The sequence below is a fragment of the Schistocerca piceifrons genome, chromosome 10 (assembly GCF_021461385.2).
Source record: "Schistocerca piceifrons isolate TAMUIC-IGC-003096 chromosome 10, iqSchPice1.1, whole genome shotgun sequence".
Lineage (NCBI taxonomy): Eukaryota > Metazoa > Arthropoda > Insecta > Orthoptera > Acrididae > Schistocerca > Schistocerca piceifrons.
The window spans coordinates 104136386-104156427 of record NC_060147.1 but is presented as its reverse complement, the minus strand read 5'-3'; the positions used below and the strand labels follow the sequence as shown (position 1 = coordinate 104156427).

The 20042-nt window shown below is 44.0% G+C and overlaps 1 protein-coding gene across 1 annotated transcript in view; it reads right to left on the bottom strand.

The window, feature by feature from the left end:
- Positions 1 to 331: 331 nt before the first annotated feature.
- Positions 332 to 20042, bottom strand: part of LOC124718873 (sclerostin domain-containing protein 1-like) — a 464695-nt gene continuing 444984 nt past the window's right edge. Inside the window, exon 3 of the mRNA XM_047244510.1 lies at positions 332 to 4614. Within this exon, the coding sequence (XP_047100466.1) occupies positions 4286 to 4614 (329 nt within the window). The 3' untranslated portion in view covers positions 332 to 4285. The remainder of the gene's footprint in view (positions 4615 to 20042) is intronic.

Sequence of the window (20042 nt, the reverse complement as noted above, 5' to 3'; positions counted from 1 at the left end):
CATTTACAGTACTGACCTTCGGTTATGTGATTGTAACTGTACTTCTTGTATTGTCAATATTATTACTGTTTATCAGTGGTAAAGCTTATTTTATTGTAAACAGTCAATAGCGAATAAAGATTGAATCTCATGCCAATGTAGGAGGCATTTGTGAAAACATCGTCAGAGTTTGTGCACTCTGGGTTTGTGGTCAGCAATATTTCCTCCAGTTTGCCGCCGTCAATGTGCTGAGACACTCTGGTGGAGGAAGTGTTTACCTTGATAAACAGGAATAGGATAGGAATTCTGAACTGAAAAACATGTGATAAGTGGAGTGAGGGAAAAATGAGTGTTGAGTAAGAAGAGTTAGTTTTTATTTCTTATAAAGTTGTGGAACTTACATAAAATAGTATGTTTTATACTAAAGCAAACCTCCTCACTAAAAATTGTGCAAAATGAATTACTTCACAGTTCTGGAGTAGATTTCTGTAAACACTTAGATAAAGTTTTAATTCCTGTTTCATGTGATCAGTTTGTCATCATATCCATTTGGAATCACCAGGAGCTGAATATGAAAGATGACAAGAAGGATCTCATAATGCAATTACTGTAAGGTTTTGCCATGAAAATTAATAAATTATTATTAAAGTGTGTTGATGGTATAATCATTGCTAATCTAAGAAGTTAGACATAATATTAAGCTAAAAAAATAAATAATTAAGAAACAAGCCATCATATTCCAATAACTTAAACTGTTGACCCATCTTTTATTACATAAAATATGTTAATTTGATTTTTTACATAAACCTAAAAAAAAATAGCAGTCAAATATGCATTTTAGCAGTTTTCTTACAACTTGAATGAAACAATATTACACTTAAAGCACAAAGAACTGATGTCTGCAGTCTCTTAACATAAAATAGAACAAAAGCATTTACATTTACAAATGATAATGATTATTACATTTTTTACCTCTTATGTTACTCTTAATGTAAACACAACATTATCAATTATAATTTATGACAAGTTATAAAGCCTCTATCGTTTAGGTTGTGAGGTTTGTGGTCAGTTCATGCAGCTATCCATCAACCCCCATCATTTTCTTAACCTTTCCTGGCTCCTAGGCAGTCCCTGGTAAACGACATACTACATTGTATTTACAACCATGCCAGTACCACATGTAAACATGGATTTATGGGTTTTAAAAACTTAACTGTTCTTTCCCTGTAATTTTGTAGAAAATGTTACATACTTCATGCCAAGTGTGGCACTATTTTGCCTAAGTGTCCTAGGTCAGCAATATTTCCTGCAGTTTGCCACCGGCAATGTGCTGAGACACTCTGGTGGAGGAAGTGTTTACCTTCTGGCACAGAGAGCTGAGAGAGGACTGTAAGCAGAGCCACAAGTGTTGACAATGCACGTCGGCTACTGGCAGAAGTTTGGCCATAAGTCGATGTGAGGTGTGTTTGTGTGAGGTCACCCACATGCACGGCAGTTATGGGCTGCTAAGCTGAACAGTCTTGAGGTGCTGAAACCTGTGACTAAGGAGATCAGTTGCAGTGTGCCAGTGTTGTCTGCAGGCCACACATGTGGAATAATACTATGTCTGTGATGTGTATTTAGCTAGCATATTTACTTAACATGTATTGTAATCTGCTGTTTGCTAAAACTGCTGTTGTCTGACAACTACCCACACACAGTGGGTCACTAGGCTATGTTAATAACTGATATGAGGTGGCCACCCACAGTGTATTATGGTATCTGACTGGATTCTGACGATACTGCTGGTTATTTATTTAAGCAGAAGGGCTGACTGGACCACATCTCGTTACCTTAGAAAAAATCTGAGGAAGAACCAGAAGTTGAATTTGGTTGTTTCAACACAGAGTGGTGACGCTAACCATTTGGCCATACGGGCAGTCAATGGAATGTATCTAACAAATAAGAAGAAGAGATTGGCCTAGGCCAAATCCAACCAGTCAGTAGACTGATGACATAAAAAAAGAATAGGTGCCCATATCTGGTACTATTATTACTCACCACAATAGCGAAGTGCTTCAAGAACCCACTTCTTTGACACTGGTTGGTGTGTTGGCCTCTGATCAAATCCACCTCATGAATTAATAACACTGTCAGCCTGGATGTGATTTTTAGGTGATTTTCCAAATCCGTCTAGGTAAATATCAGGCTGGTGCCCATGTTCTGCCACAGATACACAATGCACAAACACTTTGAAAAATGATGTTGTATATGACTGTGCAATGAACACTAGATGCAGTCAAAGAGGGTACATGGATCGCTCTGCTGGAACGGAGCTGCTGGTAGCTTTAAAATCCCTTTGAGAGTGTTGATACCATCATAATAATAGTATATATATGGGTGTTATCGGTTTTCTGTGAAATAGGCAAAGTGCCATATTGGTCCTGAGCTTCACTGGCTGGAAAAGGGGACTGAACAGGATGAAGGATTTGGTAAGATTATTCTTTGTGTATGTGGCATACAAATGTGTAAAATGGTGAAAAGAATAATGTATTGTTAACACAATGGAATACACATCACTATGTACTAGTTCATTCTTGTTGTTTGAGACCACCTCATGTTGCATGCATTAGCTCTAATAGTTCGACATTACTGGCTGTGATGTAAACATTAACTTGGAGGCTCTGGTCACGCATTTCAGTCATTTGAACTACATGTTATTTAGTGGCAAAAAGACCCAAGGAATGCTGAGAACTGGTAGCTGGAACATTTTCTGTGCTTCATACTGGGAGGTGCACCTTACAGAAATATTCAGTTTGATCTACTATTGTTGAGCTGTTGCTTTAACAAAACCATTTTTACAGTGCATCTGAGGAATAATTACTGGGGAAAGTCTCAGGAGCTAATTGTATGAGCTGTAAAGAACAGCAAGTGAGTTTATTTTGATATTGTATCATTTCTATAGAGTAAATAAAGAAAATTCCTAACTCACATGCTCAGTTTATTGTGGATTTGTGACGTGTATTGTTGGCTGCCTAGGAGATCGATGAGCATCAAGCCTGTTTCAACTTATTGAATTAGTTGCAGATCATCTTTTCTTTTTTCTTTCTTTTTCACATTGTTTGTAATATAGTCACATCTTAATAGGGGATACAGAATAAATTATGCCACTGTACCAGTATGGCAGAAGAATTGAAAAGAACCAAGAGGTGCCAGTGGTGGTCTGTAGCCCGCTTCTGCTTCTAAACACAATGTTGAATGTTGCCAGGCAGTGAAACTGTAGAGAGAATATTACCAATCCTTTCATGCAGTATTTTGCAATCATTAGCCATAGTCTCAATATAATTGTAATAATAGCAATGAAATTCTGGTACAGAAGATTGCAAGATAGAGAGAGAATGATAATCAGCAGTGACAGTTTTCAGTGACACAATTTGTGCGAACGTGCTGTGGGGCTAATGGTAATGTATGTTGTGCTGCCTTTTGCAGCATACTGGGATTTTGATAGGGTGGATGCTGTGAATTTTGTATACATCTCTGTGTTGCCACAGCCCTTTAGACGACTATTGTTCTCAGTCACACAGCTTCAGTATCACTAGCAGCCTCCATGCTTTGCAGACCAAGTTGCAGAATGTAAGTGTGCTAATCTCGTCATACAAAGTAGAATAGCAAGTGCACCAAGAGCTATTTGTCATAAACTGTCAGAATTATTTTATAAATCACTGTGAAATGAACACAAGTTGCAACACCTGTATCTCCATCCCACTTCAGTTCCTGACCACACAGCTGTTAACACAGTTGCAAACCCAGGTACTTGGAAACTACTGCACATTGTAACATTTCATTAATTTCATTATTTCACGACAGGAAAAAAGTGGCAGTAATATACAGTTTTCTGAATTTTTTTATGTTCAACTTTCACAGTGTTAGCCAGTCACTGCCTTTAGTCTTAAGATGACCAGTAGCATAGTGAAATGCTCATGTGTTTGTGTTGTAAAGATATATACAAAAAATAACATGAATCATTTAATCTACTAGACAATATGTCATTGTCCCAAAGTAATGTAACGAACAGAATGAAACACCTAGGAGCTCTGTCATTTGGGGAACAGTACATCTGCCGCATGTCTCGGGCTCGCGAGGTTCACCTTGCAGAACTGCACAGCGCACCAGTGCCGGCATGCTGTCAGTATTGTTGGGCTATTGTTCTGAAGTGGCTGTTACTATGAGTTATTGTCTCAGTGGGCGAAACTCTCCACCCCACAGAGCAGAAGTCTGCATTTCATGGTGTGTGGCCATCTCGTGAAGGCACGGTGGCCATCTCGTGCTATAGGCCGGCAGCTTCGGGCGGTCGCCGGTGGCGGCGCTGGCTGCGTGGCCGGCAGCTCTTGACGAGGCGCACGTGGTAGAAGCGACGCGAGCCGTCCTGGCAGAGCAGCTCGACGCGTCTCCTGCGGGTCGCACCTTCGACACATTGCTGCCTCTCTCTTTGGGCCGGGACTGCCTGTGACTGCTGTTGCTGCTGTTTGCGGCGGCGGCCGTGGGAGGGTGCGCGGTCTGCACACACCACTTCGTGTACAGGATACGGTGATGAACACAGCCCGTCAGAGATGAACCGCTTGGACCGCAATGACGGGCATGCCTCCTCGACAGCACCTGCAAACACAAAAACATATGTCTATAACTCTTGGAACCTAATAACCTGTACGAAAAACCTTCAGACTTTGAGATGAATGTAATAATTCCCATTCCAAAGAAATCAGATGCTGACAACTGTGAATATTAATGCACTGCCAATTTTATATGTCATGAAAAATGCTGACACGAATTATTTACAGAAGAGTGAAGAAACAGGTAGAAATGGGTCTTGGAGAAGAATAATGGATGCTACCAGGCTCCACCACTAGCAATTTCGTTTCCCGTTCCATTCCCAAACAGGGAGAGGGAAAAACTATTGTCTGATGGCTCCTAAATGAGACCTAATTTTTTGCATCTTATGCAACATGTGCGTTGGCGGCATTAGAATCGTTCTGCAGTTGGCCAAAATGCTAATTTTCTAAATTTGCTCAATCGTGCTCAAAAAGAACATCACTTTCCTCCATCGATTCCCATTTGAGTTCATGAAGCATCACCATAATACTTGCGTGCTGATTGAACATACTGGCAACAAATCTAGCAGCACACTGCTGAATTGCTTTGATGCGTTCCTTTAATCTGACATAGATGGCATACCAAACACTTAAAGAGTACTCAAGAAGGTGTCGCATAGTGTTCAATACATTGTTTCCTTTATAGGTGAAGTACACCTTCGCTAAATTCTCCCAATGGACTGAAGTCGAGCATTCACCTTCCCTACTACCAATCTGGCGCACATTCCATTTCATATCGCTTTGCAACGTTACACTTAGATTCTTTCTTTCTTAGGGTCTTTGTCCTACTTTAACGCAGTGTCTGCCATGTTACTCTCTATTTGACAGTGTTGATACTCTTCCTGCTGCCCCCCCCCCCCCCACCCCTCCCCTGACGACGGAATTAGCATACCCCTGCTGTCTTTGTCTAGTGTAAGACATGGAATAGTGCGAACGGTTTCAAACGTCTGTGAGTCGTGGAACTGAGGAGGAACATGGGGACCAGCCCAGTATTCATCTAGTGGGATGTGGAAAACCCCCCAAAAACCACATCCACGCTGGCCGGCAAACTGGCCCTCGTCATTAATCTGCCGGGTGGATTAGATCTGGGGCCGGCGCGCATACCCGAGTCCAGGAAGCAGCGCATTAGTACTCTCGGCTACCCTGGCAGGTTAGTGTTACACCTAGGTATTTAATCAATATGAATTGTGTCAAGCAGCACCCTGCTAATACTATATTTGAATGTTATAACACTCCGTTTCCTACTCATCCACATTAACTGACAATTTTATATTTAGTGCAAGCAGCCATTCATCACACAAACTAGAAATTTTGTCTAAGTCACTTGTGCCATCCTAAAGTTAGGCAAACAGCCGCACGTTGTCGCTCACACTGTCCATCAAATCTTTTATGTTTATAGTGAACTAGCTTAGTATTGCTTCTTTCGCGTAGACTGCATGGCCTGCACAGAGTGTTTTTTCTTTTCTTTTCTTTTTTTTTGTCTAAATTTTACGCTGTTCACAAACTGCAACAGCTTCTAAACTTTTCACGTTGATTGTGGCTATAGAAGTAGGGTATTTTCCGGAGGCACTTCTGGGTTGCATTCAAAAATTATTGATATAATCAATCAACCTCAGATAGAATAAGAAGCGAAATATTGCAGTCAGTTTCGACCTGAAAGATTGGTAAATAATGTACCCTTATTCTTATTAATTGAAGCCAAAAAGAGGCATATTACTGTTAATAATATAATTGAACCATAAAGTTCCAGTTAAGGAAATGTAAAGCCAATATGAAAGGACGCTGGAGTACAAGGTTTTTGTTAATGATTCCTTTTGCCTTCTTGTGGTGGTATTTCCATAGAAACTCCCAGTCTCTAATGCATCTTTCTTTATATCCAACTGAGAAACGACTAGTTTGCTTTGAAACTTTTTACAATATACCGAAATATTTCGTTAAAAATTTTGTTTTCATCCCCTCAGGGACTGAATATCGAAAAAGAGTGAGAAACGTATTTTTTTTTTTTTAATTTCTAACAGAGAAGCCAAACACAAATCTTCATAGATTAAGTTTTAAAAATGCTTTCATAATGAAAACAAAACATTTCATCCCGTATTTCACCCTGTTAAGGGCTGCATTCCCAAAAATACTGAATCACATATTATTTATTTGTAACTGAGAAATCAATATAGCATTGAAACACTTACAGTAGTTCTTTAAGAATGATTTAGTTTTTTAAAAAATTCACCCCCATAGTCCGCAGCTCGTGGTCTCGCGGTAGCGTTCTCGTTTCCAGAGCAAGAGGTCCCGGGTTCAATTTGCGGCGGGGTCAAGGATTTTCATTTTCCTCGAGATGACTGGGTGTCGTTGTGTCGTCCTGATCATTATCATTCATCCCCATTACGGTCGGAGGAAGGCAATGGCAAACCACCTCCGCTAGGACCTTGCCTAGTATGGCGGTGTGGGTATCCCGCATCGTCCCCTACGCTCTGTCAATGAGTATGGGACTTCATCATCCCCCCGTAGAGGTTACATTTCCAAAATATGTTGAAACACGTATGTCTTTATTTCTGACAGAGGAACCAAATATCAATTTTCGTAGGTCTAGCTTCAAAGTTGCCTTAATACGGCCATATTATCAAAAAACTTGTCATCCCGTATTTCACAACCTTAGGGGTGGAATTTCGGAAAGTCCCTTCTTAAACTTAGCCGAGTGGTCTAAGGCGCTGCAGTCATGGACTGTGCGGCTGGTCCCGGCGGAGGTTCGAGTCCTCCCTCGGGCATGGGTGTGTGTGTTTGTCCTTAGGGTAATTTAGGTCAAGTAGTGTGTAAGTTTAGGGACTGATGACCTTAGCAGTTAAGTCCCATAAGGTTTCACACACATTTGAACATTTCAGGCCGCTGTGCTCGAGCGGTTCTAGGTGCTTCAGTCTGGAACCGAGCGACCGCTACGGTCGCAGGTTCGAATCCTCCCTCGGGTATGGATGTGTGTGGTGTCCTTAGGTTGGTTAGGTTTTAGTAGTTCTAAGTCTAGGTGACTGATGACCTCAGATGTTAGGCCCCATAGTGCTCAGAGCCATTTTAACCCTTCTTAAACGACGGCTGCAGTATAATATCAGTATCCTCCCCAAATTTCGAGTTAGGCAGGACATTGCCTTTTATACACAAATCAAAACAAGTTTTGCATCACCTCGGTTCCGAGAGTTCCGGAACCTGTACAGAAAACTGGAATAAGAATCAACATAAACACCATTTCCGCCTTTTTTATTGCTCATGAAACCCACACATTGCATGTTGTACCACCATACAGCGAAACCTTCGAGGTGCTGGTCCAGATTGCTGTACACACCGGTACCTCTAATACCCAGTTCATGAAGACGAATACACAGTAGCACGTCCTCTTGCATTGATGCATGCCTGTATTCGTGATGGCATACTGTCCACAAGTTCATCAAGGCACTGTTGGTCCAGATTGTACCCCATTACAACGGCGATTCTGCGTAGATCCCTCAGAGTTGTTGGTGGGCCACGTCGTCCATAAACAGACCTTTTCAATCTATCACAAGCATGTTCGGTAGGGTTTATGTCTGGAGCACATGCTAGCCACTATAGCCGAGCCATGTCGTTATCCTGAAGGAAGTCATTCATAAGATGTGCACGATAGCGGCGCGAATTGTCGTTCATGAAGACGAATGCCTCGCTAATATGCTGCCGATATTGTTGCACTATCGGTCGGAGCATGGCATTCACGTATTGTACAGCCTCTACGGCACCTTCCATGACCACCAGCGGAATACATCGGTCCCACAAAATGCCACCCCAAAACACATACGGAACATCCATCTTGCTGGACAGTGTTTAAGGCGTTCAGCCTGACCGGGTTGCCTCCAAACGCGTCTCCGACATATGCGACACTCATCGGCGAGGAGAACGCGATGCCAGTCCTGAGCGGTCCATTCGACAAGTTGTTGGGTCCATCTGTACCGCGCTGTATGGTGTCGTGGTTGCAAAGATGGATCTCGCCATGGACGTCGGGAGTGAAGTTGCGCATCATGCAGCCTACTGCACACAGTTTGAGCCGTAACACGACGTCCTGTGGCTGCACGAAAAGCGTTATTCAACATCGTGGCGTTGCTGACAGATTTCCTCCGAGCCACAATCCGTAGGTAGCGGTCATCCACTGTAGTAGTAGCCTTAGGGCGGCCTGAGCGAGGCATGTCTTCGACAGTTCCTGCCTCTCTGTATCTCCTCCATGTCCGAACAACATTGCTTTGGTTCACTACGAGACGCCTGGACACTTCCCTTGTTGAGAGCCCTTCCTGGCCCAAAGTTAACAACGCGGATGCGATCGTCTAGGCATGGTTGAACTACTGACAACACGAGCCGTGTACCTCCTTCCTGGTGGAATGACTGGAACTGATCGGCTGTTGGACGCCCTCCATCTAATAGGCGCTGCTCATGCATGGTTGCTTACATCTTTGGGCGGGTTTAGTGACATCTCTGAACAGTCAAAGGGACGTGTCTGTGATACAATATCCACAGCCAACGTCTATCTTCAGGAGTTCTTGGAACCAAGGTGATGCAAAACTTTTTTTGATGCGTGTATATAAAGATAAGGGCAGTCCTATCATACTTCTCTGGGGAACTCCTCAAGATCCTTGCTTCTGATGAACACTCACTGTCAAGGACAACGTACTGGGTTCTGTTACTCAAAAGTCTTCGAGCAACTCACATACCATGAAAAACCTTAGGACACATATTAGTATATAAGCTGAAGATATTCTAACCTACATTCATAGTCTTTGTAGTTTTAGAGAAAGCATTCGGCGGTGTTGACTGGAATATACTCATTGAAATTTTGAAGGCAGCAGTGATAAATACAGGAAGCGAAAGGTTATTTACAATTTTTACAGAATGCACAGTGCGTTTATAAAAGTTGAAGGGGAGCAATTGCTGAGAAGGGAGTTAGATAGCGTTTGTGGCCTCTCCCCAGTGTTACTGAACCTGTACATTGAACAAGAACTGAATGAAACCACGGAGAAATTTGGTAAGGGGATCGAAGTTGCGGTTTGCGGCGACGTTGTAATTCTGTCATAGACGCCAAAGGACTTCAAAGAGCAGCTGAATTTAATGGATAGTGTCATGTAAAGCGCTTATATGAACATCAGCAAAACTAAAACAAGGATAATGGAATGTAGCCGAATTAAATCTGGTGATGCTGAAGAAATTAATCGGAAAATGAGGCAGTAAACTTAGTAGATGAGTTTTGCTATTTGGGCAACGAAATAACTGATGATGTAAGAAGTGCAGAAAATATCAAAAGCAGAATGGAACAAGAGAAAGCTTCTGAAAAAGAGAAATTTGTTTACACTGAACGCAAATTTAAGTGCCAAGAAGTGTTTGCTAAAGATATTTACATAGATGATATACAGTTCAGACAAGAAGGGAAGCTTTTAAACTGCGGTGCTACAAAAGAGAGGTGAAGGTTAAGACGGATAATCGAGTAGCTAATGAGGAGGTACTGAATCTAATTGGGAAAAGAAGTTTATGGTCAACTTGACTAAAAAAAGGTCAACTTGGGTGGTAGGTTTGGGGAGTAAAAGGACTAAACTGTTGGGTTTTCAGTCCCTTTTTCCGAGGTCACACAGGTGTCTAGGATGAAAACCATACTCCAAGAAAAGAAATTGGTCGACAGGACAAATCTCGAGTTTTGAAGGAATCTTCCATAAGGCGATGGAACAAAATGTGGTGGGATGAAAATTGAAGAGGGAGACCAGTAAGGAGATTCTGTGAGAAATAGTCCGCAGAAGTTGTGCAGGTATGAAGAGATTTGCACAGGACTAGTTAGCAAGTAGAGCCGCATCAAACCTCTCTCCAGGCTAAAGACCATAGCAGCAGCAGCAGCAACAAGAATAAGACCATGTTAGGACGTTCAGGCTCTTTTTTACATCTACATATACCCTCCGTAAGCTACCTTTGGTGTGTTGTGAAGGGTACTTGGTCTACCACTTGTGGCGAAACAAGCGCTGTATCGTTTGAGAGCGAGTGTGGCGGGACTCACCCCAGTTCTCTGCTAGTAGCGCCACGTCACCATAACGCGTCTGTGCATAGCACTCAATTATTGCACCATAATTAAGAATGAAATTAAAAGGAAGTTACTTTTTTCAAACTTTGTCAACAAATACTTTAGTGTAATAATGTTTAAACTGTCAAGTATCAGATTGATTAGTTCAATATTTTACCTACATACAACGTTTTAAGAAAAAAATAAAGGCGCTAAATAATAAAGCTAGGAAGCCAGAAACTGGTCATAATGTGCAGATGTATGTCAAAATATTTTGGTTATAAAAACTGAAGGCGCTAAATATTAGACTTAGAAATGTGAAAATTTGTATGACGCTTCAGTTCAACATAAAAATAATAACTACGTGACCCCATTAAGCTAGCTCTAACAGTTTTCGAGTAATGTATTGAAAACTAAATTTGGAACAAGAATGTCCTTATTTGTAGTAGATTAAGTATCTGTTATATTAATGCTAGAAAGTTTTGGTTACAACACGTGATGAAACCTATTAAATAATACAGCTATAACAAGTTTTATGACCTTGATAATAACAACCAGATTAGATTAGATTAATAGTTCAGAGGTCATGTTCTACTGTCAGTTCCGTTATAAAAATTTTAGAAGGCAAAAATTTTAATTCAGGCGAACTACAACTTTTTATGTGGTTTTAACCAACTTACCTACATGCGTACAAAAATTACGAAGACTCTAATTTGATTCATGACATTGTTATTAAATATTGTGTGTCCGAGAGAGTGGCCGTTTAGAGACCGCTACCTTGTGCATAAGGCGGATGACAGCATCTGCTCCCTTGGCCGTCCGCTGCGCCACATATACAGCCCGAGAGGAAAGACTAGGCTTCACTTCGCGCCCAGCCACCGCAAGATCAGCGTCAGTCAAACGCCGGAGTGCGCGCTGCCTCAGATGACGTCAGAGACAGGCTGTTACAAAACGCTTATTTTCAGTAATAATAGAAAGTGAACTCGCCAGGACTGTACACCGCCCTGGATCGCTTAGATTTCGCAAAAGTAGCTGTTAGTGTGCCGCCTGTAATGTTAACAAATCCGCATGGCAAATGGTGACAATTATTTTCCACTTTTGTGGCGAGCATTTATTTTGATTATCGGTAGTCAGGGCGAAAGACAATTTAGTAGGAACTTATCGTAGAGGTCGCCTCTGAAATGCTCATACTGCTGTTTAGGATAGAGACTTACTGTCAGTATGAACGTAATGATTATTACAATGTTGTGCGTGTGAAATTTCACCAAATATATGTATCGATTAGAACTCAAAAACTAACATTTATAATCACAGCCTTGATCCCGCCGAAGAGGTAGAGAATAGAAACATTTCTTTCAGTGGGCTGGACAAGAATGTGGAGTTGCAGACTGGAAACTATGGTCAGTATGTTCTCCATCGCCTTCTGGCTGGCCACAGAAATAGTTGCCGGACTTTCGTAAAAGACGGCGAACAATATTTACAACAATTCCAAGCCGGCCGGAGTGGCCGTGCGGTTCTGGGCGCTACAGTCTGGAACCGAGCGACCGCTACGGTCGCAGGTTCGAATCCTGCCTCGGGCATGGGTGTGTGTGATGTCCTTAGGTTAGTTAGGTTTAATTAGTTCTAAGTTCTAGGCGACTGATGACCTCAGAAGTTAAGTCGCATAGTGCTCAGAGCCATTTGAACCATTTGAACAATTCCAATTTCCTCCTATGAATAATGATTTATTAATAATTTAATCCACCGCCCCACACTGTCACTTTCCCCTCGTCCTGTTCCAGTCGTGATGGTCCGCAGGAAAAACGATTGCTAGTAAACATTTGAGCTTCAATCTAATTCTACCTTCATGGCTTTTGCGATATATGTACACTGAGGTGACAAAAGTTATGGGATAGCGATATGCACATATACAGATGGCGGCAGTATCTTGTAGGCCTACACAAGGCGTAAAAGGGCAGTGCATTGGTGGAGCTGTCATTTGTACTCATACGGTTATGGTCACATGACGGGATTTAACAGACTTTGAACGCGGAGTGGTAGTTTCAGCTAGACCCACAGAGCATTCTATTTCAGAAATAATTAGCGTATTCAATATTCCGAAAACTACGGTGTGCAGAGGATACCAACTTTTAGCCATAACCTCTCCCCACGGACAGCGCAGTGACCTATGGCTTTCACTTAACGATCGAGAGCTGCGGCGTTAGCGTAGAGTTGTCAGTGCTAACAGACAAGCAACAGACAAGCCGCAGAAGTCAATGTGGAACGTGCGCATCCGTTAAGACAGTGCGACGAAATTTGGCTTTAATGGGCTATGGCAGCAGACGATCGACGCGAGTGCCTTTGCTAACAGCACGAAATCACCTGCAGCGCCTCTCCTGGATCCACGACCATATCGGTTGGACACTAGACGACTGGCAAACCGTGGCCTGGCCGCATGGAGACGAAATGAGCGTTTGGCGTCATTGGCCGGGAGGCCCCTTGCGGGGCAGGTCCGGCCGCCTTGGTGCTGGTCTTATTACATTCGACACCACATTGGGCGACCTGCGCGCCGGATGGAGATGAAATGATGATGAAGACAACACAACACCCAGTCCCTGAGCGGAGAAAATCCCCGACCCAGCCGGGAATCGAATCCGGGCCCGTAGGACGGCAACCCGTCATGCTGACCACTCAACTATCAGGGCGGACGCCTGGTCGCATGAGTGATTGAATTCGTCGCTGGCGAAGAAATTGTGCCGATTGAAATCCGTCGACGTTTGCTAAAGGTGTACAGAGGCGGTACAACAGACTTGAGGAATGTGAGGTGATGGGTACCACGGCATTTTCAAGGTAGTGAAACGGCTGTGCATGACAAGCCACAGCCCAGTCGATCCTCGCAATGAAGAGCGTCTTGATCAACTCATCCCTGCTCATCAGTGGATAACGACCAGAGATTTGTGCGCAAAGCCGAATGTCGGCTCTACTGCACCGGAACAATGCTGGAACATCTTTGTCTGTGCGATATGTGTTCTGCAGATGTTTACAGAAGAGCAAAAGCCCATCGAATGGAAATTTGTCAGGGCCTGCTGGACCGATATGAAGTTGAAGGTGGCAGTTTTCCGAATAGCATCGTCACCGGAGACGAGACGTGGTGTCACCACTACATGCCGGAATCCAAAAGACAGTCCACAGAACGGCTACATGCGAACCCTCAGTCAAACAAGCAATTCAAGACACAGGTGTCTGCAGGCAAAGTGATGTGCACATTCATCTAGGATAGCCAGGGTGTGGTTCTTTTGGATGTTCTGGAGCCTGGAGAAACTGTCAGATCAGCACACTCAAGACGACACTAACTAGGCTGAAAGCTCAAATTTCCATTGTGAGGCCAGAGGAGAAGTCTTACACTACTGGCCATTAAAATTGCTACACCAAGAAGAAATGCAGATGATAAACGGGTATTGATTGGACAAATATATTATACTAGAACTGATATATGATTACATATTCACGCAATTTGGGTGCATAGATCCTGAGAAATCAGTACCCAGAACAACCACCTCTGGCCGTAATAACGGCCTTGATACGCCTGGGCATTGAGTCAAACAGAGCTTGGATGGCGTGTACAGGTACAGCTGCCCATGCAGCTTCAACACGATATACAGTTCATCAAGAGTAGTGGCTAGTGTATTGTGACGAGCCAGTCGCTCGGCCACCATTGACCAGACGCTTTCAGTTGGTGAGAGACCTGGAGAATGTGCTGGCCAGAGCAGCAGTCGAACATTTTTCTGTAAAAAGAAAGGCCCGAACAGGACCTGCAACATGTCGTCGTGCATTATCCTGCTGAAATGTAGGGTTTCGCACGAATCGAGTGAAGGGTAGAGCCACGGGTCGTAACACATCTGAAATGTAACGTCCACTGTTCAAAGTGTCGTCACTGCGAACAAGAGGTGACCGAGGCGTGTAACCAATGGCACCCCATACCATCACGCCGGGTGATACGCCAGTATGGCGATGACGAATACACGCTTCCAATGTGCGTTCACCGCGATGTCGCCAAACACGGATGCGACCATCATGACACCGTAAACAGAATCTGGATTCATCCGAAAAAATGACGTTTTGCCATTCGTGCACCCAGGTTCGTCGTTGAGTACGCTATCGCAGGCGCTCCTGTCTGTGATGCAGCGTCAAGGGTAACCGCAGCCATGGTCTCCGAGCTGATAGTCCATGCTGCTGCAAACGTCGTCGAACTGTTGGTGCAGATGGTTGTTGTCTTTCAAACGTCCCCATCCGTTGACTCAGGGATCGAGACGTGGCTGCACGATCCGTTACAGCCATGCGGATTAGATGCCTGTCATCTCGACTGCTAGTGATACGAGGCCGTTGGGATCCAGCACGGCGTTCCGTATTACCGAACCCACCGATTCCATATTCTGTTAACAGTCATTAAAATTGCTACACCACGAAGATGACGTGTTACGGACGCGAAATTTAACCGACAGGAAGAAGATGCTGTGATATGCAAATGATTAGCATTTCAGAGCATTCACACAAGGTAGGTGTCGGTGGCGACACCTACAACGTGCTGACATGGGGAACGTTTCCAACCGATTTCTCATACACAAACAGCAGCTGACCGGCGTTGCCTGGTGAAACGTTGTTGTGATGCCTAGTGTAAGGAGGAGAAATGCGTACCATCACGTTTCCGACTTTGATAAAGGTCGGATTGTAGCCTATCGCGATTGCGGTTTATCGTATAGCGACATTGCTGCTGGCGTTGGTCGAGATCCAATGACTGTTAGCAGAATATGGAATCGATGGGTTCAGGAGGGTAATACGGAACGCCGTGCTGGATCCCAACGGCCTCGTATCACTAGCAGTAGAGACGACAGGCATCTAATCCGCATGGCTGTAACGGATCGTGCAGCCACGTCTCGATCCCTGAGGCAACAAATGGAGACGTTTGCAAGACAACAACCATCTGCACGAACAGTTCGACGAGGTTTGCAGCAGCATGGTCTATCAGCTCGGAGACCACGGCTACGGTTACCCTTGAAGCTGCATCACAGATAGGAGCGCCTGTGATAGTGTACTCAACGACGAACCTGGGTGCACGAATGGCAAAACGTCATTTTTTCGGATGAATCCAGGTTCTGTTTACAGCATCATGATGGTCGCATCCGTGTTTGGTGACATCATGATGAACGCACATTGGAAGCGTGTATTCGTCATCGCCATACTGGCGTATCACCCGGCGGGATGGTATGGGGTGCCATTGGTTACACGTCTCGGTCACCTGTTATTCACATTGACGGCACTTTGAACAGTGGACGTTACATTTCAGATTTGTTACGACTCGTGGCTCTACCCTTCATTCGATCCCTTCGAAACCCTACATTTCAGCAGGATAATGCACGACCGCATGTTGCAGGTCCTGTACGGGCCTTTCTGGATAGAGAAAATGTTCGACTGCTCACCTGGCCAGCACATTCTCTAGATCTCTCACTAATTGAAAACGTCTGGTCAATGGTCGCCGAGCAACTGGTTGGTCACAATACGCCAGTCACTACTCTTGATGAACTGTGGTATCGTGTTGATGCTGCATGGGCGGCTGTACCTGTACACGCCATCCAAGCTCTGTTTGGCTCAATGCCCAGGCGTATCAAGGCCGTTATTACGGCCAGAGGTGGTTGTTCTGGGTACTGATTTCTCAGGATCTATGCACCCAAATTTTGTGAAAATGTAGTCACATGTCAGTTCTAGTATAATATATTTGTCCAATGAATAGCATCTTATCATCTGCATTTCTTCTTGGTGTAGCAATTTTAATGGCCAGTAGTGTATGAAGTAGGCAGATTTTAACCGCTTAGGGTTGAGCGGATACGACGACACCTCTGTGCTACGATACGAGTGCTGGATAGCGGCTTCTGCTATTACAGAGACGACGAATGCATGTGAGTGAGCTTCCCTGTCTCTTAACGGACGTGGCGAGTACTATACACTCGGTCCTCAGTTATCGGAATAACGAGAGAAGTTATACGAATGTATGAGAGGACGGGAGCAATGTTCTGTTACATACACGAGAAAATTCGCGGTGACCTTGGAAAGCAAGTTTCGTTGTATTTATTTAAAGTTGTGCAGACGTACGTTAATTACCCTTCAATGACTGTCATTTAGCCCACTATTCAAAGACAAGCATAATGTGCAACATAAGATAGTCTGAAAACCTACAGCACCACATTTGCAAACAACTTCATATTAACGGAATCACTACCCTAATGGCATAAAATGCCAGTAAGCAGTAATAATAATTTGTAGACAACTAATGACTACCAGCAAAAAAAAAAAAAAAAAGGAAAAAAAAAAAGAATCCAACACAGCAGCTATAAGCATATAAGATACGCCACCCTGTTCACACGTTATTTTTTGATGTTATAATCTATGCCTAAAATTTCCAATAAAGATTTTGCTTATTTTTGGGTTTCGCATAAACCTGCGATTTCAGTCCACAGATTCCGAATTGTATCCCGATTATGATATTTTCATCCTCAGGATGCCACGAAGCCACTCTTTCTTGGACTGAACTTACCGGTTTCTCACGCTCCATATTTCGTGTGCGAGAACGCCGGTCGATTGGAACTAAGAAAACAGACTGAACAAAACTTCACCCACTGTCGTCGGAAGTCTTTACGTTCGGCACACAAGATCGGCTATAGTGTGAGCGCGCACGTAGGGGCGTACTGGTTTGAAATAATCGGCCATCTCCGGCCGATGTCGGTCGTCGGCGGAATCCACCGATGTCGGAGCCACTGTGACCGCAGCCTTAGCGAGGTAGGGCGGCTGGCGTGCCTCTACGATACAGACAGCTTCACCGTAGGAGAGGCCAGACTCACACATTGGCCCCGAACAAAGAACCACTCGGTACTTGCAGTGGCAACTGGATGATTGACTGCGCTGGCTTCACTGTGCTGTGCTACGTACGGCTGAATTCAAGGATTTTTTTGTGTGGAGGGGGGGGGGGGGGGATGGGAGACATCAGCCTTTTGACTGGTTTGATGAGACACGCCACCAGTTCCTCTCCTCATGACCTTTTACCCAACGTTTTGAGTTATCTGTTGGATGTGTTCTAATCTCTGTCTTCGTCTACAGTTTTTACCCTCTACGGCTCACTCTGGTACAGTGGTTCCCAACTTTTCTGACACTATTACCCGCGAGTGCAATCAGAAAGAGGCGTCTTGTGACGGTCCAGGCGGCTCTCCCCCCCCCCCCCCCCCCACCCTCCGTCGGAGGTTCAAAGTCCTCCCTCGGGCATGGGTGTGTGTGTCGTCCTTAGCGTAAGTTAGATTAAATAGTGTGTAAGCTTAGGGACCGATGACATCAGCAGTTTGGTTCCATAAGACCTTACCTCAAATTTTTTTTTTGCAATCAGATATTGCCTAGTGCCCACACCCCTCCCCACAACATCAACAATATTAGTACCTAACTGAACTTCAGAATGAAAAAGAATTTTCTTCGAGTGCTTTTGTTTTTTAAATGATGAAAGATAGTCCGCAGCTCGTGGTCGTGAGGTAGCGTTCTCGCTTCCCGCGCCCGGGTTCCCGGGTTCGATTCCAGGCGGGATCAGGGATTTTCTCTGCCTCGTGATGACTGGGTGTTGTGTGATGTCCTTAGGTTAGTTAGGTTTAAGTAGTTCTAAGTTCTAGGGAACAGGTGACCATAGATGTTAAGTCCCATAGTGCTCAGAGCCATTTGAACCATTTGATGAAAGATAAACGATGTTTAGTTTTCCCAGATGTCTTATTGAACCCGAAACAATGGGTCAATGCGACAATTTATACCGCTTAATTCTGGCAACGTTTTATTTATATTTATAAAAGGATGAAGTAATTCTCAGTGCATCGCGAGTGTTACCTACACCTCCTCCTCAGAAAAGGAAGATAACTATCGACATTGATACAAAACGTGCTTCCTCTGCACCGCTCCTGTCCCTTGTGCCACCTGCTTCACTCACACTCCGCAATGCCATTTTAAAATCGACCAAGTCAAAGGATGTACACTTTAACTACTGCTTGTGTACCCCTGAAATGGTAGAAATTGGAAGAATTTTGGTTGCCTGTGCTTTGCGTCTAACTACTCCCACAGTGAAACGTAGAAGCCATTCCATAATTACTCCTGTGTTGTGACCTCAATTAGATCGTTTATTGTAGCGAAATGAATAATGGTTCAAATGGCTCTGAGTACTATGGGACTTTACATCTGAGGTCATCAGTCCCCTAGAACTTAGAACTACTTAAACCTAACTAAACTAAGGACATCACACACACAGCCATGCCCGAGGCAGGATTCGAACCTGCGACCGTATATATACAACTCGGAGAAGGCATTTTCATGAGGTATGTAAGCATAGCGATTTTACAAAGAATGCTCTAGGCATCAGGCCCTTACCTAGCTTGCATTTATTCTGAATCTCTAGTCCAGCACAAAGTCCCAAGCGACTGGAAAAAAAAAAGAAATACGCTGGTTACTCCAGTATACAAGAAGGGAAGAAGAACGGACCCACAAAATGACAGAACAATATCCGTAAATTCGGTTTGCTGCAGAATCATTCAGCGTATTGTCGGTTTGAATACAGCTCACTTTCTTAAGACTGCGAATCATATGTCCACGAATCAGCATGGTTTTAGAATGCATCGCTCGTGCGAAACTCAGCTTGCCCTTTTCTAACTTGATATACTGATAACTATGGATGAAGGGCAACAGGCGGATTCCATATTCATAGATTTCCGGAAAGCATTTGACACTGTACCCCACTGCAGGCTGCTAACGACGGTACGAGAACGTGGAACAAGCTCACAGATATCTGAGTGGTTCGAAGAATTTTTTAAGTAACAGTACCGAGTATTTTGTCCTCGACGGCAAGTGTTCATCAGAGACAAAGGTTTCGTCAGGAGTGCCCCAGGGAAATGTGATAGGCCCGCTGTTGTTATTATAGGCTATACATAAATGATTTGGCGGACGGGGTTGGCAGCAATCTGCGGTTGTTTGCTGATGATGCCTTGGTGTGCGGTAAGGTGTCGAAGTTGTAGGAAAATACAAGGCGACTTAGATGAAATTTCCAGTTGGTATGATCAATGGCACCTAGCCCTAAATGTGGAAAAATGTAAGTTAATGCTGATGATAGGAAGATCAGACCCGTAATGTTCGGATACAGCATTACTAGGCGTAACGTTGAGACATGAGGTGAGAAATGTAGTAGGGAAGGCAAATGGTCGACTCTGGTCTACTGGGAGAATCTTGGGAAAAAGCGGTTCACCTGTAAAGGAGACCGCATACAGGACGCTGGTGCGACCAGTTCTTGAGTACTGCTCGAGTGTTCGGGATCCGTACCAGGTCGGATCGATGAAGACATCGAA